General features: G+C 35.2%; 1 protein-coding gene across 1 annotated transcript in view; it reads right to left on the reverse strand.

Annotated features, from left to right (window-relative positions):
- LOC128547212 (leucine-zipper-like transcriptional regulator 1) overlaps positions 1-27,108 on the reverse strand; it is a 69,063-nt gene extending 41,955 nt beyond the window's left edge. Inside the window, exons 1-8 of the mRNA XM_053519150.1 lie at positions 26,896-27,108; positions 20,571-20,633; positions 19,638-19,694; positions 18,278-18,357; positions 17,637-17,745; positions 16,823-16,967; positions 15,336-15,475; positions 11,284-11,430 (exon numbers count right to left, since the gene is read on the reverse strand). Of these exons, the coding sequence (XP_053375125.1) occupies positions 11,284-11,430; positions 15,336-15,475; positions 16,823-16,967; positions 17,637-17,745; positions 18,278-18,357; positions 19,638-19,694; positions 20,571-20,633; positions 26,896-27,038 (884 nt within the window). The 5' untranslated portion in view covers positions 27,039-27,108. The remainder of the gene's footprint in view (positions 1-11,283; positions 11,431-15,335; positions 15,476-16,822; positions 16,968-17,636; positions 17,746-18,277; positions 18,358-19,637; positions 19,695-20,570; positions 20,634-26,895) is intronic.
- Between the last annotated feature and the right edge of the window lie 213 nt (positions 27,109-27,321).

The raw sequence follows: 27,321 nt of genomic DNA on the forward strand, positions 1-27,321 counted from the left end.
TTAAATTATTTTTGAAACTATATTTCACAACTTTCTGTTTTGAAAAACAATTACACCAATTGATAAAGAATGTTTCAATGCGTATTTATGTACTTTTTATAACTTTTTTCAGTAGTTTATTTAAAATTTTGAAAGAGGGATCTGATGTGAAGCATGCATAATTTATATGAAAACCTGCCCAGCGCCATCTACTGGCTTTTATATGGTAGTTGGGGGTTTACCATGAAATGTTTCTAAGTGAGGCTCAAGAGGGGAAATATTTTAAATTTAAGATATTTAACAAGAGGACCATGATGGTCCTGAATCGCTCACCTCTTCCCACATGACCCAGTTTTGAGTATGACGTCGTTTTTTCTATTATTTGACATAGTGACCTAGTTTTGAACTTGACCTAGGTATTATCAAGATAAAAATTCTGACCAATTTTCATGAAGATCCATTGAAAAATATGGTCTCTAGAGAGGTAACAAGGTTTTTCTATTATTTGACCTACTGACCTGTTTTGAACTTTACCTAGATATCATCAAGGTGAACATTCTCACTAATTTTCATGAAGATCTCATGAAAAATATGGCCTCTAGAGAGGTCACAAGGTTTTTCTATTTTTATACCTACTGGCCTAGTTTTTGACCGCACGTGACCCGGTTTCGAAACTGACCTAGATATCATCAAGGTGAACATTCAGATCAATTTTCATGAAGATCCATTGAAAAATATGGCCTCTAGAGAGGTCAAAAGATTTTAATAATTTTAGACCTACTGACCTAGTTTTTTATCGCAGTTGACCCAGTTTCAAACTTGACCTAGATATCATCAAGATGAACATTCAGACCAACTTTCATACAGATCCCATGAAAAGTATGGCCTCTAGAGAGGTCACAAGGTTTTTTTTATTATTTGACCTACTGACCTAGTTTTTTAAGGCACGTGACCCAGTTTCAAACTTGACCTAGATATCATCAAGGTGAACATTCTGACCAATTTTCATGAAGATCCATTCATAAGTATGGCCTCTAGAGAGGTCACAAGGTTTTTCTATTTTTAGACCTACTGACCTAGTTTTTGACCGCAGTTGACCCAGTTTCGAATGTTACCTAGATATCATCAAGATGAACATTCAGACCAATTTTCATACAGATCCCATGAAAAATATGGCCTTTAGAGAGGTCACAAGGTTTTTCTATTATTTGACCTACTGACCTAGTTTTTGAAGGCACGTGACCCACTTTCGAATTTGAACTAGATATCATCAAGATGAATATTCAGACCAACTTTCATACAGATCCCATGAAAAATATGGCCTCTAGAGAGGTCACAAGGTTTTTCTATTATTTGACCTACTGACCTAGTTTTTGATGGCGCGTGACCCACTTTCGAACTTGACCTAGATATCATCAAGGTGAACATTCTGACCAATTTTCATGAAGCTCTCATGAAATATATGGCCTCTAGAGAGGTCACAAGGTTTTTCTATTTTTAGACCTACTGACCTAGTTTTTGACCGCACGTTACCCAGTTTCGAACTTGACCTAGATATCATCAAGATGAACATTCAGACCAACTTTCATACAGATCCCATGAAAAATATGGCCTTTAGAGAGGTCACAAGGTTTTTCTACTATTTGACCTACTGACCTAGTTTTTGATGGCACGTGACCCAGTTTCGAACTTGACCTAGATATCATCAAGGTGAAGGTTCTAACCAATTTTCATGAAGATCTTGTGAAATATATGGCCTCTAGAGAGGTCACAAGGTTTTTCTATTTTTAGACCTACTGACCTAGTTTTTGAAGGCACGTGACCCAGTTTCGAACTTGACCTAGATATCATCAAGGTGAACATTCTGACCAGTTTTCATGAAGATCTTGTGAAATATAAGGCCTCTAGAGAGGTCACAAGGTTTTTCTATTTTTAGACCTACTGACCTAGTTTTTGATGGTACGTGACCCAGTTTCGAACTTGACCTAGATATCATCAAGATGAACATTCTGACCAACTTTCATAAAGATCCCATGAAAAATGTGACCTCTAGAGTGGTCACAAGCAAAAGTTTACGGACGCACGGACGCACTGACGCACGGACGACGGACACCGCGCGATCACAAAAGCTCACCTTGTCACTTTGTGACAGGTGAGCTAAAAAGTGTGTTCAGTTTACTGTTTTTAATCATGCAATAAATCAGTTAGACAATACATACGCGTGTGTTACCGGCGAGTATCATCATGCTTGGGAGAATCTCAGGGAACGTAATTTGATAGCAAACTCGCCTCTGCGAGGCTCGTTTGCTACCGAAATTACGTTCCCTGAGATTCCCCCGCGCATGATGATACCAGCCGGTAACACACTTTTATGTATTATCTAACTTATACTTAGAAAGGGGAATTTTTCGTCGTTTTAAGACAAAAAGGGGAAGTTTTTAGCCATATATATGTTACTGCTTTTCACACTTATTAATACTGTTTTCAATCATTTTTAACTAATGTAACTATACTGAAGCAGTATTCTTCCTTTAGAGGCACTATAATACAACTTGAAAGAGAGTTCATATATAGTTGTGTCAAACACCTGTTACCTGGGGAATTTTCTTCTGAGAAAGGGGAAAAAAGCATATTATTTTATAAGGGGAATGGTACCCATATTCGGCCCCAAACAAGTGCCCTGATGTCAATTGCAATAATTTACTTAACTCTTATCAAGCTGAACAAGACTGATCCTGCCTTTGCGACCAGTGTAGATTATGATCAGCCTGCAGATCTGTGCAGTCTGATAATGATCTGCACTGTTCGCCATTCAGTCAGTTTTTTTTTGATAAGCACTCCTTTTAACACTTAATGGTACTGTCCAAACTGAAAGATGAACAAGTTCATTACAGAAATTTAGCAGGGTAAGGTCTAATATATGGCAATTGTGCACCTGAAGTGATTATTAGCCTACAAAATTTATATCTGGCTAAAATAACATATAATTTATTTCCTCTCCTGTAGCTGATAAAACAAAAGCACCACCTACGGGTGCCATCGCTCGTCTGCAAGTGCTGGTCAGTATGTAAGAAAAGTGTTATAGTTCAGAATTTCTAAGTATAAAAAGGGCCATAATTCTGACAAAATACAGGTTAGAGTTATGGTTCTTGGCCTACATAGTTACCTAATGATGATAAATAAAACAAAGTTTCAAAGCTGTAGCACGTATAGTGTTTGAGAAAAGGTGGCCTGGGATTCGGTCAAAAAGCAAAAGCCTGAAAATTTACATTCTTAGCCTGAAATGTCCTTCTTCAATAGATATATAGGAAAATTCTGACATCCAAAAGCCTGAAATCAGGACCAGTCCTGAAAACTCCTAGGCCTAGGTGGACCTAAACAAAAAATTTAACCAAGAAACTCAAATTTTCTAAGTACAAAAAGGGCCATAATTTTGTCAAAATGCATATTATCAGAGTTATGGTTCTTGACCAACTAATTCATCTAATGATGACAACTAGTGTGCAAAGCTTCAAAACTGTAGCTTTTATAGTTTTTAAGAAAAGGTGGACCTAAACAAAAATTTTAACCAAGAAACTCAAATTTTCTAAGTACAAAAAGGACCATAATTTTGACAAAATGCATATCAGAGTTATGGTTCTCGGCCTACTAAGTCATCAAATGATGATAAATAAGTGTGCAAAGTTTCAAAGCTATAGCTTTTATGGTTTTTGAGAAAAGGTGGACCTAAACAAAAAATTTAACCAACGCCGACGATCAAGTGACGACAATACCTCGTAGATTTTTTTTCAAAAATCAGACGAGCTAAAAAACCCTGTAACTAAAAATATTTCATTGCAAGATCTGGTAAAAACTCCTTTTTGTTATTTAAATGTTCAATTTTTGTTAATTTTTTAAGGTTCCTATAGTTTTGGGATAAAACAAAATGGAAGAACAAAATTGTACTTGTATAATTCACTTTATTGTTTGTTTTTATTGTAAAAAAAAAAGTATTTACAAACTTCTTTAGGTGCCGATAAATCATCCAAGGTCATTTTTAAAATACTTTTTGACCTCAGGCTGGTTTACATCGAGTTAAACCATGACTGTGTTAAAATGGGCAGGGAGAAATTGATACACAGTCTGCATAAGGAACTGAAAACATCCAGTGTCAACTGCCTGTATTCTTTTTCCATGAAGTAAGAAAAAGTTGATAAATAAACAATCCATCCATATGCAGAAATACTTTCCCTGGCAGCTATTGTTTGCACTTCAGTTTTAATTTTTCAACTTCAAGATCCAGGTAGAAATTCATAATTCTAAAAGTCTTTAATGTTGTAGCAGGATCTTTTTTTTCTTATAACTAAAATAAAGCCATTTTTATGACCACAATAAATTTTCAGCCTACGTAAATTTCGAATTTATTTTTCTTCAAAAGTTCACATTTTTTACAGGACGTCGTTGCTTTTCTATATTTCATCAACTAAGACATCTTGTTGTGTTAGTGGAATTGTTCAGTTTATCTGCTTGAACCTCACCCTGGGTGGTTCCAGTACACCCACTTTCATAGTTATGGTTATTACCCTGCTATATTTCTAAAATGAACTGATCTATCATTCAATTTGGGCAATACCATTTATCATTTGAAGGGGAGTTCATTGAAAATTTCCTGACTGAATAGCAAACATGGATGTGCAGGCTGATCTTGGTCTGTGCTGATCGCAAAGGCAGAACACTTGCCGCCAGCAGCCTAAAGGTTAATTTAGTTCTGCCCATTGTTTTCTGGTTTAGGGCTAGTGGGGACCATACACCCCTATTTTGGAATTTTTGGCATCACTGAAGAACACCATTGTATGAACTCATCTACAAACACATCTCTAAGTTGTATTTTGGTACTTGTTACAAATGTTGAGTCCTGTTCAACCAGGGGCTAGAGGGCGTAACGGTAGCAAGAATTTGTGCTACCAACCATGAACTGGCGGAATCAAACCATGCTTTCAACACTTTCATTTTTGTAACGTTGGGCCACCGGTAGTTTTCACTTTTTCTATTTTACCACAGCAACTCTAGTCCATGAGTTGAACTTGCCTAAAGAGTGTACAAATTGTACAATGTCTGTGAAGAGAGTAATAAACAGGTTGATTTATGTATAGAGCTGCTTTGAAAAAGGAGTGTATACCTCAACAACATATTTTATTGCTTGCAGTGTGCCAATGACCAGTTATTGTGTATGATCCCAGTTATTGGCATGGGTTAGAACAAGGGATGGCAATGAATATCTGAATATTCAAATATCCATTCATTACTGTGTTACTATTCTGATATTTGAAAAATATATAGATTTATGACAAAATTTCTTCACTATACCCTACATAGTGAAATTAACAAAGGGCCATAACACTGGTCAAAATGGTCACAGCCTATCATTTATAGTCATATTCAGATAAGGTTGTGCATCTGTGCAACTTTGAATCCATTCCTTCAAAACTGTATGTGTCAAATTTCTTCACTTTGGCCTATATTGTGAAATTAAGAAAGGGTTATAATTCCAGATAAAATAGCCACAGAAAAAAGTCCATTATTTATGGTCATCTTCAAATCAAGGTCCTTTATCTGTGAAACTATCAAGCACAAATGTGGGGGGGGGGGGGGGGGGCATAAATCTCAATGCCAGAGAAAAGAAACAAACAATTTTTTTGAGGAAATTTCACTTGATGAAAGTCCTAGAATATTTATATGACCGAGCTTTCTTCCCCGATTTATCTCAAAACTGACCTGCTGATAGCTAAATAATCTACCAAATGTTTTCATGACAGCTACGATTCTCAAGGCAATACATGTCTGACACATAGATTTTTTCTGCCTACAATGATGAATAAACATAGCCTTTCCACTACATATGACTTATGATATTGAATTTTATATAATTATTAGTAGAACAAAATCAATGCAGTTTTATTGCTTCTGGCTTTCCAGCCGGCCATTACAAAATAGTAGGAGAAAAGTAGGAATAAATATGGCAAAAAAGTAGGACTTTATGTAACCAGCAAACTTTGAAAAAAAAAGAGCTTTTGGAACAAAAAAAAAGGGCTTTTGGAACTAAACAAGGGCTTTTGCACTGGAATCAACGACATTTCACTGTTCACAATTGAGTGCACTAAAGACACACTTACTGAATCCAAACTACTTTCATAAACCACAGTATATACTTTTCTGAACATTGACAAAAATATTCCAAGGTGTTAATTTACATTCATTTGGAATAGGAGGGGTATCCTCTCCCGCAGGGAGAAAATTTTGATTCTGGGGTTCAAAAAATGCATTTTTACTACTTCTGATATGAAAAAGTAGGAGTAGTAGGAGGTTTCATAGAAAAGTAGGAAAAAATAGCACTTTCAAAAAAGTAGGAACGCTGGAAAGTCTGTTGCTTATTAGCTATGCCCCAGTTCTGCATGGGGAGTTGTTTCGCAGCATTATTAAGTGGCAAAAAAGTAGAGCATGTCTGCTGATGCATGAATTACATAATTATTTCAACTTTTAGACTGTGTAACACTGAAAAGCAGAATCAATGCAAGACATTCATTTTGTTCATATTCTTCTCTTCTCAGTTTATTGAGCCTCCATTGCTGAGTGGTTAGGGTTACTGACTTCGAATCACTTGCCCCTCACTGACGTGGGTTCAAGCCTCACTCAGGGCATAGAACTCTTCATCTGAGGAAGCCATCCAGCTGGCTTATGGAAAGTCAGTGGTTCTATCAGTGTACCTGCCTGTGATGAAATAATGCACTGAGGGTGCGCCTGGGGTCTTCCTCCACCTTGAAAAGCTGGGAAATCGCCATATGACCTATAATTGTGTTGGTGTGACGTTAAGCCCAACAAAAACAAAAACAAGAGGACCATGATGGTCCTGAATCGCCCACCTCTTTCCACATGACCCAGTTTTGAGTATGACGTCGTTTTTTCTATTATTTGACATAGTGACCTAGTTTTTGAGCTCATGTGACCCAGTTTTGAACTTGACCTAGATATTATCAAGATAAAAATTCTGACCGATTTTCATGAAGATCCATTGAAAAATATGGTCTCTAGAGAGGTCAAAAGATTTTAACAATTTTAGACCTACTGACCTAGTTTTTGACCGCAGTTGACCCAGTTTCAAACTTGACCTAGATATCATCAAGATGAACATTCAGACCAACTTTCATACAGATCCCATGAAAAATATGGCCTCTAGAGAGGTCACAAGGTTTTTCTGTTATTTGACCTACTGACCTAGTTTTTGACCGCACGTGACCCTGTTTCGAACTTGACCTAGATATCATCAAGGTGAACATTCTGACCAATTTTCATGAAGATCTCATGAAATATATGGCCTCTAGAGAGGTCACAAGGTTTTTCTATTTTTAGACCTACTGACCTAGTTTTTGACCACACATGACCCAGTTTCGAACTTGACCTAGATATCATCAAGATGAACATTCAGACCAACTTTCATACAGATTCCATGAAAAATATGGCCTCTAGAGAGGTCACAAGGTTTTTCTATTATTTGACCTACTGACCTAGTTTTTGATGGTACGTGACCCAGTTTCAAACATGACCTAGATATTATCAAGGTGAATATTCTGACCAATTTTCATGAAGATCTTGTGAAATATATGGCCTCTAGAGAGGTCACAAGGTTTTTCTATTTTTAGATCTACTGACCTAGTTTTTTATGGCACGTGACCCAGTTTCGAACTTGACCTAGATATCATCAAGGTGAACATTCTGACCAAGTTTCATGAAGATCTTGTGAAATATATGGCCTCTAGAGAGGTCACAAGGTTTTTCTATTTTTAGACCTACTTACCTAGTTTTTGAAGGCACGTGACCCAGTTTCGAACTTGACCTAGATATCATCAAGATGAACATTCTGACCAACTTTCATAAAGATCCCATGAAAAATGTGACCTCTAGAGTGGTCAAAAGCAAAAGTTTACGGACGGACGCACGGACGGACGACGGACACTGCGCGATCACAAAAGCTCACCTTGTCACTTTGTGACAGGTGAGCTAAAAATCTCTTCTCAGTTTGACAACTGTTCCCACCGTAAGCGGTTATTCAAAGAATTGTACATGGACATGACCATTACACAGGAGACTGCTTATGAAGGGTAAGTGTCAGTATAGGTAGGAATCATCATTCAGTACTTTTTTTTTTTGCAAGCTCATTTGTTATAAATTCAAAGCCATCAAACATTTTGCCAAGATGTAAGTCAAGAGTAATTTGACCTGCAATGTGAAATCAACTCCTGATACCAAACATGTGTGTAGACTTTTAACACATTTGGTTAAGTAGTTTCTGAGAAACATGCTTACAGGTAAAACTTTCACAAAAAATAATTGTTAAACAAGCAAATTCGATGAATTGGTATCCCCCACCGAAAGGGTTTGTGGTGAGGAAAGGCAAAAATATATATCCGGCAAAAAGTTAAGGATGTTACTAAGAATACTAAGAAGCAAATAATTTCATTTCTCAAAATCAATTTAACAGAAAATGAATGCTATTTATTTATTTTTTTTTTGGGGGGGGGGGGGGGGGGGTTCAAAACACAAAACATCACATGCTGATTATAAATATTGATTTGGGGGGGGGTGGCCATGACTGGATGGATGTTGATAAATATTCATGGAAGGTTTGAAAAATAAAAAATAAAAAGGAATGATTTTTTTATTTTTGTGTGTGTGGGGGGGGGGGGGGGGGGGGTGACCAAGGCAAGGTGGTGACCAGGTGTGGGTACACAACTTCACATGTTTATAATAAATGTTCATGGAAAAGAATGAAAAAAGTTTAATGAAATTCTACCAATTGGTTGGTTTGTTATGTACAAATCTATAGATTTTTAAACAATTAAAGGGCAATAACTCTAAGGAAAGTTGACCAATTGAAAAAAAAATGACAGGCATCATCAAAGTATGTTGGTTCATATTTATTTCAAGTTTCATGAAATTCTACCAGCTTGTTACTAAGAAATGGCTGCAGACGTGGATTTTTCATTAAATCAAGGGCAATAACTCCAATGGAAATTGACCAATCCAAAAAAAAACTTGACGGGCATCATCTCAGTATGTTGGTGCATGTTTATTTCAAGTTTTATGAAATTCTACCTTATAGTTACTGAGAAATGGCTGCGGATGGACATTTTTGGGCATTTTTCATTAAATCAAGGGCAATAACTCTAAGGGAAATTGACCAATCAAAAAAAAAAACTTGACGGGCATCATGGCAGTATGTTGGTTCATGTTTATTTCAAGTTTCATGAAATTCTACCTACTAGTTACTGAGAAATGGCTGCGGACGGACAGACAAAGCCATTTCAATACCCCCCTCCCGATTTCATCGGCGGGGGATAAAAAGCATAATTTTAACAAAATAAAAAGTAAAAGTTATATAACATATCCTCTGTGGTCATCTCATGATGTCAAAGATTTCAATGGGGTTTGAAAAGCATTTAGACCAGCCCATAGAAAAAACCCAAACATTTATCAAAATACTGTTTTGTGGGATCAAATTTTTGTAGTTTGGGAGAAAAAAAACAGTTATTTCATGGAAATGAAGTTTTGAAAATACAAATGGAAATTTACTTGTTCACAGTGATTAAATTTCATAAAGTGCCGCAACTTAGAGATATAAAATAATTAGTTAAGAATAGAGGAAAATACCTTATTTCGGGCCCTGTAAGGCATCTTTGTAAAACCACTGGGCTCCTATGAAAGAATTGTACACATATTCGAGGTTTAGAAACCTACAGCGGTGAGTAGCAAAGTACTTCCAAGTCAGTGACCTTAACCACTAGGCCACATAAACCACTTGTGTGTCATATTACAAAGAATAAACCTTGCATAGATATTACCTGTCTGCAATATTTCAGTGCATGTCTTTGCAATCAAGAGATTGCTCAGTCAAATTAACCCAAAATGGAGATTCAGAATATCCGAGTTTGGAGACCGGTTTAAAAATACAACCAAACCATTCAGCCAGTCAGCTGCTGGTATCTGTAACTGGTCTACAAACTGGACCAAGGGGAATTATAACATTGATTCTGTAACATGTGAAATGAGATATGTGGTAAAATAACTGCTACGTGAATAATAAACAGTGATTAATTTCCTAATTCTTTCCATTTAGGTAGTGGAATAAAAAATCCCCTCTCCTAGATTTGACCAGTGATCACAAAACTTGTTATAAACGTTAAGATAACTGAGTAACAATTCAGTAATCAAAAGTTTGCAGCAGTGCTTGTTTGATATGTCAGCTTGAGCAGTGAGACTAAACAGCCATTAATGCCTCAATCACAAAACAGTACGATGTCCGTTAAAAAATCGTAGGAGTCAACCAATTTTAAAATCCTTATAGTCTCTGTACAATCGTAGCATCTAGTCACAGTACCTACAGGTCCTGTACGATCTTTAGAGGAAGCAATCGTAGGATATCAGTACGTCTCCACATGGTGTCCTTAATATTGTACGGTAACCATGCGAGTCCCCTGCGATAGCCATGCGTGCATCCGCAAGTCTTGCAGTTTTTCAAAACAGAGCTCTTCTGGGGCCATGTGGTTCCCGTACGAGGCTCATGCAAGCTGCTCCAGACTTCGAAAATCTCTACGAGCTCGTAGAGAACTCGGGAGCTCGGTGAACCATTTTCAACGACTCCCCGAGTCCTCTGCGAGTTCAAAAAATCCATATGACGCTCTAACAAGTCAAAGATGTCCGTACGAGTTTGACAAAAATTCAACTGAAAACCTACACGTAATTTTTTTGTGACCGGGGTATAAGCCTGAATGGACAAACAATATGTCAGTATACAGGTAAAGCAGGTGTCATTAAGGTCAGTTTTAATTTACTGTCAGATTCAGAAAGAGGTTGTGATGGAATAAATGTGATGGGACTTACAGCTGATGTCACTTCCATTATGTGTCTACTCTGACTACATACAATCAACAATTAGTACAAAAACATTTGAGCCGTGCCATGAGAAAACCAACATAGTGGGTTTGCGACCAGCATGGATCCAGACCAGCCTGCGCATCCGTGCAGTCTGGTCAGGATCCATGCTGTTCGCTAACAGTTTCTCTAATTCCAATAGGCTTTGAAAGCGAACAGCATGGATCCTGACCAGACTGCGCGGATGCGCAGGCTGGTCTGGATCCATGCTGGTCGCAAAGCCACTATGTTGGTTTTCCCATGGCGCGGCTCATTTTCATTTTACAACATGAAATAAATTCTCGTCTCAAATACAGTTCTCCAAACATACTACAACTACAACTTTAAAACAATACTCACCAATGCAGATCATTTGGTAAGGTTTGTCCAGTGGCCCCACCAAAAACATACAGATGCCTGTCAAAGGCTACCATAGTGTGACCATACCTCTTCTCTGGAGGGGGTGGGGAACCCCTGAGTATATGTTCAGTTGAGATTCTAGTCCATCTGTCCAATACAAAACAAAATGACTTTTGAGTATGTAATGCATACTTTGTTTTTCCTTACAATTTAAATAAGATTCCTGCTTTCCCAATCTTTTCAAATATGACCGATGCTTTCCTAAACTTTAAATATGACATTAAATATGATATATTTTCCCAAACCTTTGTACATATCCAACGCTTTCCAAACTTTTCAAATATGAATCAAGCTTTTTCTTTCATATATAACCAATGCTTTCCCAAACTTCTCAAACATGGCACATGCTTAATTTACCAACTTCTCAAATATGAACCCTGCCTTTCAAACTTTTCCTATATGACCAATGCTTGCTTAAACTCTCTAAGCACTTCTCAGTATTCAGAAACCATTTGGCTTTAGCAGTCAGACTGACTTTTTGTGTTTTAATTTAACCTGTCTTAAGCAGCCAGAAAAATATCACTTCCTTGGCTTGCTGCTTATATCAGACATGGCTGTAAGATTGTAGATGCTTTCACTACATTTTTAAATATGGCACATACTTTTCTAAAACTTTCTAAATATGGCTCAAGATGCTTTTGCCCAACTTTTCAATTATGACCTGTACTTTCCATAACTTTTGTGAATATTTCGACATATTTTGATCTGAAAGTAGTTACTGTTTATATGAATTTTCCAGGTTAAGTATTCTGTACAGAGGAACACGTTAGAGGTGCGCGGTATTACCGGTATACCGGTAACCGTGGTACCATCTTCCCGTGGTACGATACCGCGGTACCATCTGGGAATACCGGTATTTTATCAACATTATCCCTACTTCTGTTTATTTTTAATTTACATTGTCTATGTAGCCTTCCGTAACAGCAATTGACACCATGCATGATTTTCCGATTTATATCTCTGGAATTCCCATGCTACTATTATTAGTTTCCAAAAATAACCACCCAATGGTGCAATTGAACATGTATGATCGACCGCGTGATCCCCAATCAAAACCTTCGAAAACCTCCAGATTATTCCGTATAGATGGATGACGTCATGGGCGCACTTGTTTTTTTACTTTGAGTCTGGTAAATTCAGCGAGTCCCGACTTCTTGTTTAAATGATGATAGTTTAAAATATCCCAGTATGTACTTGCACATGTTAAAAAAGAAATAAGTAGTATGGAAAATGTTGAGCCGAAATTTATTATTTTTTGTTTGAAAATGATCTGATGAAGCCTTCATAAACGTTACTGGTTTATCAAATGGGTGCACGAATCGAACTTCAAACAAGCGCGTCCTATATACATGTGAACCAGTGCTTCCCTAGAGACAATATGGCGTCTTCCGACGAATACACGCTGGTAAAAAATACTAAGGGTCATTAATCTAACTAGTCATTTATCAAGTTAATATTCCAGTGTATTTTTTTCTTTAATTCTAGTCAAGTAACTAGTCTTCGTTGTTGCTCATAATAAATTAATATTTCCGAGAGTTTTTCAATATTTTTATGACCACTGCCATAGCTGTAAGTCTTACGATAAATATGGTGGTATACCGTGGTATATACCGCGGTAATTAGGAAAAAACCGTGGTATACCGCGGTATTTTTTTCAAGGCGGTACCTAGTCCTAGAACACGTTAAACCTGAGTACTTAGTAGTGGAACCTCTCTAATCTGAGAAAGTGTCTATGTACAGATTAAGTTCCTTCTAAAGCTGAATCTGTCTTAATGACCTCCTGTACTAAGCAGCAATTTGCCTTAATATGGCCACATTTAAAAAAAAAAGTCTTTGTTTGCTGTCTTCCGGGTAAGTAAGTAGGCATTTTATTTTTATTTTTTTTTTTTTTCTTGGTGAGGGGATTATACTTTTACCAGTAGATATATGATCATTTCTTACAGAATATTTCTTCTGTAGAAATAAGACAAATCTGTATTATGAAATTAAATAATACAATTTAAACTTTCTTACAAAATTATTTTGCTTACTTGAAATATATGTGGCACTTGTCATATCGCAACTTAAAACAAGAGCTGTCACAGGAGACAGCGCGCTTGACTATTTCGATGCTGGATAGTGAAACTGGGCACATCTGAGAAAACTAGAGCTGTCACTGGAGTGTTTTAATGACTCCAATTGTGGATGAAGATATTGCACAATAGCCTGAGTCTATGTCAAAAATATCAACTTAAAGTAATAAGAGAGGTAAAGATAAAATGTATCAAAACACTATATAAGTATATCCTAAGCAAAAAGGGGCATAATTCATTAAATATTGGTGCCAGAGTTATGCAGCTTGTGTCATATAGTGTGGGTGATGATGTTGAACAACTATTTTAAGTCTGAATCAAATCCATTCAGTAATAACAGAGACAGAGTGAAAGTGCATCAAAACTTTAACTTAAAATTCTAAGTAAAAAGGGGGAATGATTAATGAAAAATTGGTGCCAGAGTTATGCACCTTGCGTCATATGGTGTGGGTGATGATGTTGAACAACTATTTTAAGTTTGAATCAAATCCATTCAGTAATAACAGTGACAGAGTGAAAGTGCATCAAAACTTTAACCTAAAATTCTAAGTAAAAAGGGGAAATAATTCATGAAAAATTGGTCCCAGAGTTATGCACCTTGTGTCATATGATAAGGGTAATGATGTTGAACAATTGTTTAAGTTTGAATCAGATCCATTCATTAACAGAGATAGAGTGAAAGTGCATAAAACTTTAACCTGAAATTCTAAGTAAAAAGGGGAATAATTCTTGAAAAATTGTGCCAGAGTTAGGCATCTTGTGTCATATGATGTGGGTGATGATGCTGAACAACTGTTTCAAGTTTGAATCAAATCCATTCAGTAATAACAGAGACAGAGTGAAAGTGCACCAAAACTTTAACCTGAAATTCTAAGTAAAAAGGGGAATAATTCTTGAAAAATTGTGCCAGAGTTATGCATCTTGTGTCAAATGATGTGGGTGATGATGCTGAACAACTGTTTCAAGTTTGAATCAAATCCATTCAGTAATAACAGAGACAGAGTGAAAGTGCACCAAAACTTTAACCTGAAATTCTAAGTAAAAAGAGGGAATTATTCATGAAAAAATGGTGCCAGAGTTATGCACCTTGTGTCATGTGATGTGGGTGATGATGTTGAACAACTATTTTAAGTTTGAATCAAATCAATTCAGTAATAACAGAGATAGAGTGAAAGTGCATCAAAACTTTAACCTGAAAATCTAAGTGAAAAGGGGGGATAATTCATAAAATATTGGTGCCAGAGTTATGGCCCTTATGTCAGATGATGTGGATGATGATGAGGAATAAGTATTTCAAGTTTGAATCAAATCCATCAAGTAATTACAAAGATAAGTTGAAAAAAGAGAAAGTGCACCAAAACTTTAACCAAGGTGGGGACGCGGAAAGACGCTGACGCCGGGGCGAGTAGGATAGCTCTCCTTATACTTCGTATAGTCGAGCTAAAAAAATTGACCAGCACTGTCCAATAAAAACTTTTGGGGCGCAGCATTTTCAGCGGGTAGGTAGGAAGACAGCAAACAAACATATTTTTAATTTTGGCCTAAGTATATTAACTTCCAAATATGAATTTTTGTTGTAATTACAAATGAAGCAGTCACCTGTCTTAAGCAGTCAGACAGTGTCATTACCTTGGCTGTTAAATACCTATTTTACTGTAATGTTCCCCTTAACACAGAACCCTTCAAACTGAACATTTCCTTTGGTTCCGGGGCTATTTCATTTGAAGAGTTTCCAGAGTACATAATTATAATCTCTTTTCTGATAAGTTCAAAACTATTTTTAACTCTTCGAAAGAATTACAGTAACCAAGTTTTTACTGACACCAGGAGATAATCATTTGCATTACAAAGTACAATGAGAGATTAAATCCACGCAGTCATTACGAAAAAAATTTATTACTTAGCTTAGAGACTACGTACAGGTTTTCCTTGAAATTAAACTGGAAGAGGTTATTGGTTATTTTGGCGCCACTTTGTCCTGAGAACACAAACATTGCATCTCTTGCAACAGCCAGAGCAAAATTACAGCAAGTAGGTGGAATATCTCCTGTCTGATCAACCTGGAAGCAAAACAAAACAATCATTTAATTTAAACATCAACTCTGCAGGAATAGTAGAAACTTGAAAATACAAATTAAAAGTAACACCAGAATAACTGCAAAATATGGTGGGTTTTTTTGTTGTTTTTTTTTAAGATTGATAATATACATAACAAGGAGCTGCGTTCAATAAAAGCTTGATGCCCCCAGTGGCATCCTTGTCGATAGATTTTGCACCAAAATGAGGTCAAGGTCAAACTGAGGTCAGGTGATGTTTGAAGATGAGGAATGGTCACAGTTTACATCTGTATTAGTATCAATTCATTCTTGTAAGGGGTATTGATGCTGGACGAAACGGTCCCATTTGGTTAACCAAGAGATGGCCCATATAAAGCGACCTAAGTCCAAAATGAGGTCAAGGTCAAACTGAGGTCAGGTGATGTCTGAAGATGAGGAATGGTCACAGGTTACATCTGCATTAGTATCAAGTCATTCTAGTAAGGGGTATTGATGCTAGACGAAACGGTCCCATTTGGTTAACCTCGTACGGACGGACGGACGAATGGACAGGACAATCACTATATGTCTCCCGCATCAGTAGATGCTGGGGGCATAAAAATTATAAATTTATCTTTATTACTTAATCCTATCACATGACATGTTTAAAATTTAGAAACTAGATTACATACTCACTCCCACCCCCTCTGCTTTCCAGTTATAACATATAATAAATTATGATCATGAACATAAACTTTCAAAAGTAGTATGATTTATTTAACAAATAATCATGGCCTTCGAGTGGTATGTCATCTAATTCATCACAGTTCAGATGCACAGGAACTGAACCGTCAGGGTGTTAGCCAAAGTGGTTTGATATCTAAGCATCTGAATGGTAAATAAGATAACAAACCACCAGAAGGCATTGACTTTCATTCTTACATGTTAAATGAAATATTTCTGTAAAAATTATGCTAGGCCTCATTTATTTAAGTAGAAGTGAACACGACATTATGTGGCAATTTGTCGTCATAACTGATGTCATAATGTTCTCTTACCAGGTGCGTGTCAAAAGTTGTTTATCGCAGAATATACAGAGGCTGACTTTTTTCTATGTTTAACTGGCAAATTGCATTTCTACTGTAGCCATTAAGTCCAGCCCATCAAGCAAAGCCTATCAAGCCCTACTTCCAGCCCCTCCCGAAACCCCCTTCCTCTACGATATGTCTTACCTATTCCCATGTTCAAACATCAGCAGATCTAGTAAGAGTTATGGCCCACAAGTCATTTAATCTTGCATTTCCAGTGTAAACACCTAGTCCCACCTCCAGCCCCACCCCCCAAAACCCCTCCTTCTATGACATATCTTACCTCCTCCCATGTTCTAACTTCAGCAGATCCAGTAAGAGGTATTGTCCACATATCATTCAATCTTGCATTTCCATCATACCCAGCAAATATCCACAATTTGTTGTCATATACCGCTGCCCCATGTGCTGCTCTTGCTACTGGACGCCTAGTGTCAGAATGAATATAACAAACATTACATGCTCATTATTAACTTAATAGTTCTTTATCAATATAAAGGGAGTCTTTGGAACAGACATTAGGACAAAGTGGCGCTATTTCAATTCATTTAGTAAAATCCAATATGTTTTATGTTGTAAACTCCATTGTGTATCAACAGACTGTTTCATCAAAACAAACTATTCAAGGAAAATTCATAATTGTCAGTACACATCTTTAGCAGAACTACAAACAAATATATGAATATAATCTTGAAATCATAGGTCAGTTAAGTCATCATAAAAAATGCATTGTTAAATATTTTCTCACATGCACTTCTGCTTGCTTACTTTGGCTGTTCTTGCTTGTATACGTTTTAATAAGGAAAAAACACTAACAAACCCAATAACTGATTTGTTTTATAAACCACTTATTTTAGCCTAACCCACCACTGACCCTCAAAAGAAATATAGGGAGTCTCCAAGTGACCACCTTTAACCAGTGAAAATGATACAAATTTGTGGGAGGTAACACAATGGATATTGGCATGAGTGTTCCAGTAATGTCCACATGCTAAAATAAGTTTAGTTGTGCCAATAACCATCTCACAAACTGCCATTCAATGTATATTACATACTGAAAGCTAACTCGGGTACTTTTGACAAACCATGCTGCTTACCTTCCTTCAAACTTCCACTGTACCCACTGTCCTGTTGCAAATTTGTACTCATATAGATCGTTCTTGTTTGTCAGGTTTGAATTGGAGTGTATATCACCTGTGTATCCACCTTAAATAATACATTAATGAACAATGGTACTAGAGCTACATCCAAAACTTGTGAAAGAAAAAATTATCTATTGTATTTATAGACAAGGAAGTGACAAATGTTTAGTTTTTAACAGCAGGTTTATACTCCTTTTAGTTTATACCGATTTGCTTTAGCTTGGCCATGAAGTACCAGTAATATTCAAAGCAAGAGGAAAGTAATAAATGGTAAGACATCAAAAGTTTTAAGAACTTTTTGTAGTTGTTGTTGGGTTTAATGTGGAATCGACACAATTATAGGTCACATGGCGACTTTCCAGCTTTGTCGGTGAAGGAAAACCCCAGGTGCCCCTCTGTGCTTTATCTCATTTGAGGTGAGCACCTAGATAGAACTAACAACCATAAGCTAGCTTGATGGATTCCCCACACTAAGAGTTCAATGCCACAAGTGAGGCTCAAACCCATATCGGTGGGGGGCAAGTGATTTGAAGTCAGTTACCTTAACCACTCAGCCATGGAGGTCCTTGTTTTTAAAAGTATATAGAGCAACTTACCAAAGACAAACATGCTGCCTTCATGAACAACTGCTGAATGGTGATATCTTGGTGCTGGTGGTAAACCCATTGTAAATGCCCTGAAATTATCCACATAAAATTTGTAGAAAAGAAATTTCCTATTAAACTTTAATTGTTATAACAATTTCCAATGGAATACACTGGTTTCATAGACACACATGGCTGTCAATGAGCTGGATTTGTTTGATTTGGGTTTAAAACCTTCTTTTATAACAGTATTTCTGATACACACTGGCAGTCAAGTTAACCAAACCAAAGCTCTTCTATTCTTTACAATTACTAATTTGTTCTCCACAGGAAACAGATTACTTCTCTATGTGAATACAAAGACTTTAGACACGTTTTCTGTCAAACTGTCCAGCAGAACACTTGCTTTGTCTGGGGATCAAACTAACAACCTTATTATTCATATGAGCCACGCCAAGAGAAAACCAACATAGTGCATTTGCGACCAGCATGGATCCTGACCAGGCTGGATCCATGCTGTTCGCTAACGGTTCCTCTAATTACGATAGGCTTTGAGAGCGGACAGCATGGAACCTGACCAGACTGCGCGGATGTGCAGGCTGGTCTGAATCCATTCTGGTCGCAAAGCCACAATGTTGGTTTTCTCATGACGCGGCTCATATTATTATGTTTTCTTCCTACTAAGCTACCTGGAAGGGCTGATCAACCAATGAGAAAATAGTATCCACTTACTGAATGGTTAGCAGTCAATAGTCAAAACTATTTACCCAAAGCCCAAATAACCAAAAAAGTGTGTTTCATTAAATAACAGCAGTAACTGTTCTGATATAAATTTTTACAGACTTTTTTTTTCAAATCTTGACTTCAGACCAGCAAATGTAAGTTGAATATAGATCAGTCTACAGACCTGAAATTGATATGTCATGAATGGCTTGCCAACACTGCGAAAAATATGTGCATATACGGGAGTATACGGTCCCGTATATGTCTAATATAAGAATATCATATAAAAGGTATCTTTCCTGAAAGTATGATCAAAACCTACGCCTTAAACATACTTTTGGACTTTGACAATCCCTAACTTTGAATACTGACATAAACTGTTGAAACGTATTTATGCTAAGTATGAATGAACGGATCCATGTGAGAAAAACATGAATGTCCAATTAAAGAATATGGGATTCCCGTATATGGAATGTTCCATATACGGGAAAAATGTTTCCGTATACGCCCGTATATTAGGAGTATACGGAATGCGTACACTCCCGTATACGGAACCATTTTCCGCAGTGCAATCAATAGTCAAAGTTTGTAAAAACAAGAACATTTACAAATGGTTAACAAAAATTTAATGACGACAAGAGTTACCTACCTTCCCCATGATTTGTCCTTCACATCAAATCTTAACAAGTCATTCAGCATGTTTTTCCTGCAAAATAAAAGAAATGAGATCTTACTGGACAGGACAGCACCTGCACACTTGACTATGTCAATATTAGACAGTGAAAAGGTGTACTGGGAATAAAACATCAAAATATGAAGACAATGAATTAATTACTTGTATCTTTGTTTCTAACAGTTGTTTCTTTTATTTTTTTTTGTTGGGTTTAACATCGCACTGACATATTATAGGTCACATGGCAACTTTCCAGCTTTGATCATGGAGGAAGACTCCAGGTGGCCTTCCGTGCATTATTTCATCATGTGTATTGTCTCACACGAAGAATTCAATGCCCCCCGAGTGAAACTCGAACCCACATCCATGAGTGGCAAATGTTTTGAAGTCAGCACCCTTAACCACTCAGCCATGGAGGCGACCCCTGTTTCTTTAATACGTAAATCAAAGGCGTAAGATATTGATGAAAGTATAAAGAAACTTCTCACCAATGATGTAGGCGATGATATAGAACAATTTTTTAAAGAATGTAACTATGTGGAAAATCTGCCAAGTACTTTCAAAGATCGAGTGAAAAATGGAAAGTGCACCAAACTTTAAAATACCTAACATGAGACACAGACAATAGGGCCAAAACTTAGGCAGGTATTTTCAACGCTATTAAAATATTTTTCATTACTGTACATGTAGACTGGATATTACTTTTTAGTTCAATAATACATTTATGAACAAAGCGATCTACAAATTCAAAACTGGCAGATATCTTAATTAAGCTAAGCAATACAATCCTAAAGTGATTAAGGCCACTGATGATCAAATCAGGTTAAACCGTTACATAATATTTTACAATAAATGATTTACCATAATTTCATTTCATGAAAACCTGTTTCACCATTAGAAGGTACTCACCCATTATCACCACCAAAAACATAGACAGCTTCTTTGTAAGCCACCACAGTATGTTTACTTCTCCTGAAACATAAACGAGTGAATTTTTAGCAAAAGGTACAATATTTCCAGGGCGATTTCCTTTGAAATTTTACACATAGGAACTTCATTACATGTCAAAGCTACTTGGTGCATGTAAAACATGGAAGGACTACATTTTAATATATATTTACATTCCCCCTAAGGGTATTAAAAATTATGATGTTCATTTTGTACAAACAGCGTTGTCGTAACTTTGGCGCCATTCCTTTTGCTTATTTCAAACAAGTACTGGTAATTAAATACTGTGAAATCATTTAACTTCGTGGGCATGAAATTTCGTGGTTTTGGTCATAACGAAAATTTCATTGGGATATGAATTTGTGGATTTGAAGATAAAATGAATGGGAATTTTACTTGTTCATTGGGATTAATTTCGTTGATTGACTCAACCCTGAATAATTAGTCCCCCTTGAATATTAATGATTTTACGGTAGGTATGGGATATTCCGAATCATCATACTTTTTTCTGTTCTATTCTACATCATAGTAGTTGTTTCTAATTTACTACTTTTGTCTCTACTCCCTTTTATCACTCTTAACTTTTCACCAGTAAAATGTCTTGATCTCATGTCAGTAGGTAGTCTAGACCATTTTAAATGATACGATGTGTTACATTGAATAACTGATTGTTTCCATGTTGAAACTGTAACAATAAATATTCATAGCATTCATCATGGTTTTATTATTTTTTAATCTGAACACATTATTCTGAACGATTATGAAGTTTACACAGTATTCTGAAGCCTATTTCACTAAACTAGTGGTTAGGCGTAAAAAAAAAAAAAAAAAAAAAAACTGTTTTGTTTCCGGTATCCCGACCTACCCTAAATTTTTGGCCCGACCCTAAATGTTTTTATGGCATTGGAGAATATTTTTTTCAACTTTTTAACAAAAAGTTGCAAAACTGCACTTTTTATGCTTTAAACATGTTAAACATTGCCAGTGATGTTAGAAATCATCTTACTGATGCTCTTAAGGCATAACCTTCTTATTTGTATGCATTTTTTGACACAAAAATAATTTCCGAAAAGTCTCCCTTAATAAAAAAAAAATTCAAAAAAAAAAAAATTCCGACCTACCTAGATCTACCCTAATTTTTTTGAGCATGTTACCGGAAACAAAGAATTTTTTTTTTAGGCCTTATAGGTATCGACATCCACATGTAGTAATGACAAGAGTCTGTTACAGTGATTCTGAATACCCGGAAAGACTCAAAAATGCTCACATAGGATTGAAAAAAAACAAAATATCAAGCAAAGTAAGTGATATTACATTTAAGCATGTAAAGCAGATTAACATCTTTTTCAGATAGGGCTGTGGATCGTCAAACAAGTGGCGATCCGATCCGATCCGCGAGTCGGGGCTGACGATTTACAGATCGAACCACGGATCATCATCACCAGCAACAACTTATGGCCTAAAGCAAATAAGGGTACATTTTAGTGAAGCAAAAAATAAAGTTAGTAAGAAAGAACAATCTTTGCACAAATATAGATTAACAGTTGACTTTTGTGATAAGGCAGCCTGAAACCATTTATGTTTCAAATTTCAGGCAAATCGGATGATCGGTTGAAAATTAATTAACATTTGAAGTTACAGAATTTCTCAAAAAATAGCTATTTTCGTGTGACATAATCTTTTTTTGTTTTAATATTTTATTTAGAAAATATTCTGTATCAACTGTTTTACACATTTACCATGTTTATACAGTATGTTGACCATAAACCTATGAATGTAAACTACTAAAATATTCAGATTTAGTTTCCAAAAAAAATTTGAACATGTTTTGAAAAGTACCCAAATGAAGCCAAACATCTTAATTTATACCTTTCTCATATATTTATGTGTTAAAAGAAAATATGTTAACATATTAGAAAGTAAAATGTTCTTTTGGATAGCTAATACAATATACTTTAATACAAACATTTCAGTTTTTGCATACATTTGCATGTCATAGCACATTAAGTATCCTTTTATGCTTGTTTTTTGTCCCAACCCTAACGGTTTAACAGTCAACTTGTTCCTTTGCTTGCAGAATGTTGTTTTAATGAGTTTTGCATACCTATATTGTCTCATTATATTCCTTAAGACTTATTGTTTGCACTAATATTTCAGATATTGCTGTATTTCTACTCAACCCACCATCAGGGCATCCTTAATTTTGTCCCAACCCTAACGCTTTTTTGTCCCAACCCTAACATGCTTTTTTTTACTTGTTTACTGTAACAGGATTAATGATAAAATGTTTTAGAGACATTATTTACAACAGCATATTCAAGCTTTTTCATATAAAATTTCACTTCAGTGTTCTTGTACAAGTCCTTTTACTTTTTCGCATCATATAAGCTGAAAATTTCAGGAAACGAAAAGTCAAGTACATGGAATGACAAAAATAAGGAAAGTGTTTCTGAAATTAAACTAAATCTAGTTAATCCTAACTGTAACTTGTTAAAACAGTGCATTTCAATTCATTAATTTAACATATAGCTTTTAGTAAGTCACTTTAAGCCTTCTAGTCAGTACCGTTAGGGTTGGGACACTTTTTTGGCTTTAATGACAGTTGCTGAATTAATTATGTGTTTTCAAATGCAGGAAAAGAGTACATGACTCTATTAAAAATTAAAATTGAAATTAACAACAAAGTTAACATAAAAAAAGAAATCATTAAGCAAAGAAAGTAAAAGTAAAAGCAAATCAAAGGATGTAGCATACGTAAAATTTAAAGACAATGAAATTGAAATGAGCCGAAAATACGAACAGTAAACTCTGCTTATTACGAACTCCTTGGGGACCTTTCATAATTATGTGCTCCTTACATCCCGAGTTACTTTAGTTATATCCACATAAAATGATTTACTTATAAATGTATGATATAATTATGTAAACTCATTTGTTTTACTGAAGAAAAGGAATACAACAAACAAGAATTATCAAGTCAGATATGATAAAAGTGGTGACCATCAATTTCACATTTATTTTCTACTGTTGTAGTTTTATATTTCCCCTCCATATCTATTTTTTATTTATGAGCAAGTAACTGAACACAGTGACAGTCTTAATGATATTAATTCAAGAAAGTTGATTTTATCTTACATATTTTAGCTGGAAGAACCATATTATAAACTCAAAGACCATTTTACCTCTACAATCTATCTGTTTTCTGGTTACAATCATGGTAAGGCAGTTACATCCTTGAAAAGCGAGTTTATCTACATACATCAAATAAATGCTCACTTTTATTAAGAATCAAATTTAAATCACACAAATACGGTACTGCAGAAAATTACATGTATTTTCGATGTATTTTATTTGCCATACAGATATTAATGCAGGCTAAAATAGATATTCATTTATGCAAGTCTAGCAGGGAAAAATATGATGCAGATGACAAAAGAAAAATCCAAAAACAACATATCTTTTAAAATACTGATACTAAAGAATATGTAGATCTTTATGAATACATGTACAGTACCGACAGGAATACTAATATATTGTTCACTTTACCTAAAGATTTGTTTCAAGCATTTATATGTACATTAAATAAAAAAAATTTAGGACCAGGCCAAACAAATATGTTAGTTATATCCAAAGCTGTTATAACCAGTATTTACTGTAAAATCTAAGAGTGCTCAGTATTAGAACATTGTTTACATTGTGGAATTGACAATACCTTTGAGATCAGTGAATTATACCAGTCATTGCTACAGTTTGCAAGTTTTTAGTTCATATTTGTTGAACATACAGCACTATGTCCCAACCCTAACGCTACAAAGACAATTATCTTCATAAAAAAGTGTTAAAAATAAATTATGGGGGTACTATTAACTATATTAAAGTATGTTTTAAATGTTGCTTTGTTATGTTAGTAACTAGTTATGTTGATATATTTGTTCATTCTTGTGACAATTTTTAAAGCTAATGAAAACGTTTCATTTTAAAACTTCCTTGTAGTGTAAGATTCTTGACAAGAAAGATCATACTTAGCAATTTACTTTAAATAAGATTATTAAGGAACATTTAACAGTAAGTTGTGAAACAATATTACTGTACAAGGAATGTTTTAAATAAATCTAACCACTTAAAAGCAGCATTTTTATGTTACTGAAAATTGTCCCAACCCTAACATTTTTTGAAGATTCCCTCATTTTGTGATTTTTTCTTAGAAAGGTAAAGGGGAGAATATATTTTTATTGTTGTATTGATTAATTGTTCCCCCAAGGTTATGTTAGAGGCACTAAAATGTGAACAACAGTGTTTTAAGCCTTTTGTTATTAGTAAACTTAAAACATTTGATATTTTCTTGATAAATACATGTAGCAAAAATAAATCGAAATCAGGTTCAGACTGTAATATTCTTTCATGTTTGTTGACCTAAGTTTCCCTGTATTATATGAATACTTTCAGTTCTGAAGAAATATAATTATTAATAACACTAGTCATTTCATAAATTCACATGCATATAACATGTCCCAACCCTAACAGTCAAACTAAAACTACTGGCTAATATCAGAAGCTAATATCTTATGGGTGGTGCATATTAGAATAATGAAACTCGACACATACATAGATGTTGCATTGTTTTATGTGTTAAGCTTATAGTTTTTATTCTACATGTTCATAATTACTCAAAATAAAATTTCTATTTGTCATTATTGACTTTCTTCTATTCATTTTCTGAATTATTCTGAAAAAAAAATACTGAAAAGCAAATATGGCCCATGTAAAACACAGAAATCCATTTGTTCAAATCATGTGCACCCTAGAATAAGTTTATCTGCTGTCAATCATCATTTACTTTGTGACTTTTTCAATGTAACTTTAGCAATTTTTCTTTAATTTTTGTATTAATTAGACAACATCCTTGTAGCGTTTTTCAAAAACGGTCAATTACTTTTCTAAAACCTAACATTTTTTATAAACTTTGATGGTTATGCTGTCTAATGAAACTAAAAAAAGTTAATTCAAAGACAATATTTTTTTCGACAAAATGTCACACTTTATTTGCTCTAGGCCTTATAATAATACAAAAATGCAAGCCTGTTATTTTTTGTACTGTTTTCTTTATGGAATCTATGCTTTGCAGTTCTCATAGTGCCCAGTGTTATAGTTTTGACCTATGTTTAATGTTTTGCTCATTAACTAAAGTCAGGTTTCGCAGGTGGACTTCTTTAATGTTTGATGAACGACATGACGTCAGTCATTAATATCACAATATTTAGTAACAGTTCCGCGTTTTTTGATAAGAAAATTTTATTTATTGGACAGAAATTTTGTATCTAATTTTTTATTGAATTTTATTACTTAAATGATAAATGTTTATTCACTATTTTGACAGATTCCATATTAATTTTAGTTCGAAAATATGACCGATGCTAACTCTACCTAAGACATTTGTTTACATCCAGTTTAGAATCTAAAAACGCGTAATCGTCTTAGATGTGCTAGAAAATTTATTGAAGACGTTGAATGAGGCTTTAATTTAGTTTTATTGATAGAATTTTACAAATTGCATGTATTAATGAAAAAGATCGCAATCCAACGATCTTGACAATGACGAATATCCGTACTCGAACTTTTGGTCAAACTCGTGGATATCCGAGTACTCGGATACTCGTTACAGCCCTATTTTCAGAATTTCAACAAATTTATCTATATTCACAAAATTGAACATTGCTGAAGTATTAGTCCCACTATTATTTTATGAAAACTGAATTCATTCTGTGTATTTTATACTTTTTTGATTATTTCTATATTTAGTAAAAATTTCAAAACTATATCGAAACTATCGATTGTTGAATGCACTATCGGGGATTGTTATTGGATAGTGAATTTTCTATCGATGCATACTATCGGGACACTCAGGATCGCAATGCATCGATATTTCAATGTATCGTTACACCCCTAACAGGTACAAATTGTTGGAAATACTCACTTTATTATGTTTGAGAAATCAAATTTAGCTACACTTCTTTAATGTAAAATGTCAGAATATTAAATGTTGAACGTCAAATGACAACTTTTTCATGTCTAATTATTTGGACTAGGGGTAGGTCCCCTCGAGTAGGGCAAGTGTTCCTAACTGCAGGTGTCTGTGTATCTATCTATAGATATGGCCAGGAATGTGCACCTCTGCACAAAGACATTTGTATGTAGTATATGTAAATATGGCCACTCTTTTTTGGCCAAATATGTTTATCTTTTATTATTATTATACCGTTATAATTTATACATTTTATGGCCCTACCTAGCCCCCACGAATTCATCACATTCAGGCATACGTTTCCAACGATGAACGGTTTCAAATGGGCCAAAGTCAAGTGTAAGACATTCTGAACTCTCTGGCCAGTTATGGTCAAATTCCATGCCCCTGGGCCGTGCTATTGCCATTTTAAACGAATCGAAAATTTCAACAATTTTTGACCGGAAATGTCACTTTTCCCGAACTTTTATCTGATGGTTTTTTCTCGTACTATACCGTATTACTCCGTGCATTTCGCGTATATGATGCTATTTAATCATGTTTGGGTGCTTAAAGTAAAATTATAATATTCAATACGCTGGTACATATAACACATTACAATAAGCACACATATAACGAAGCTAATTTAAGGGGAAATGCCAAAGTTGTGTGGGTTTTTTTATGGAAGTGTCTAGGGGTACGGATCCGTAC

The sequence above is a fragment of the Mercenaria mercenaria genome, chromosome 12, assembly GCF_021730395.1.
Source record: "Mercenaria mercenaria strain notata chromosome 12, MADL_Memer_1, whole genome shotgun sequence".
NCBI lineage: Eukaryota > Metazoa > Mollusca > Bivalvia > Venerida > Veneridae > Mercenaria > Mercenaria mercenaria.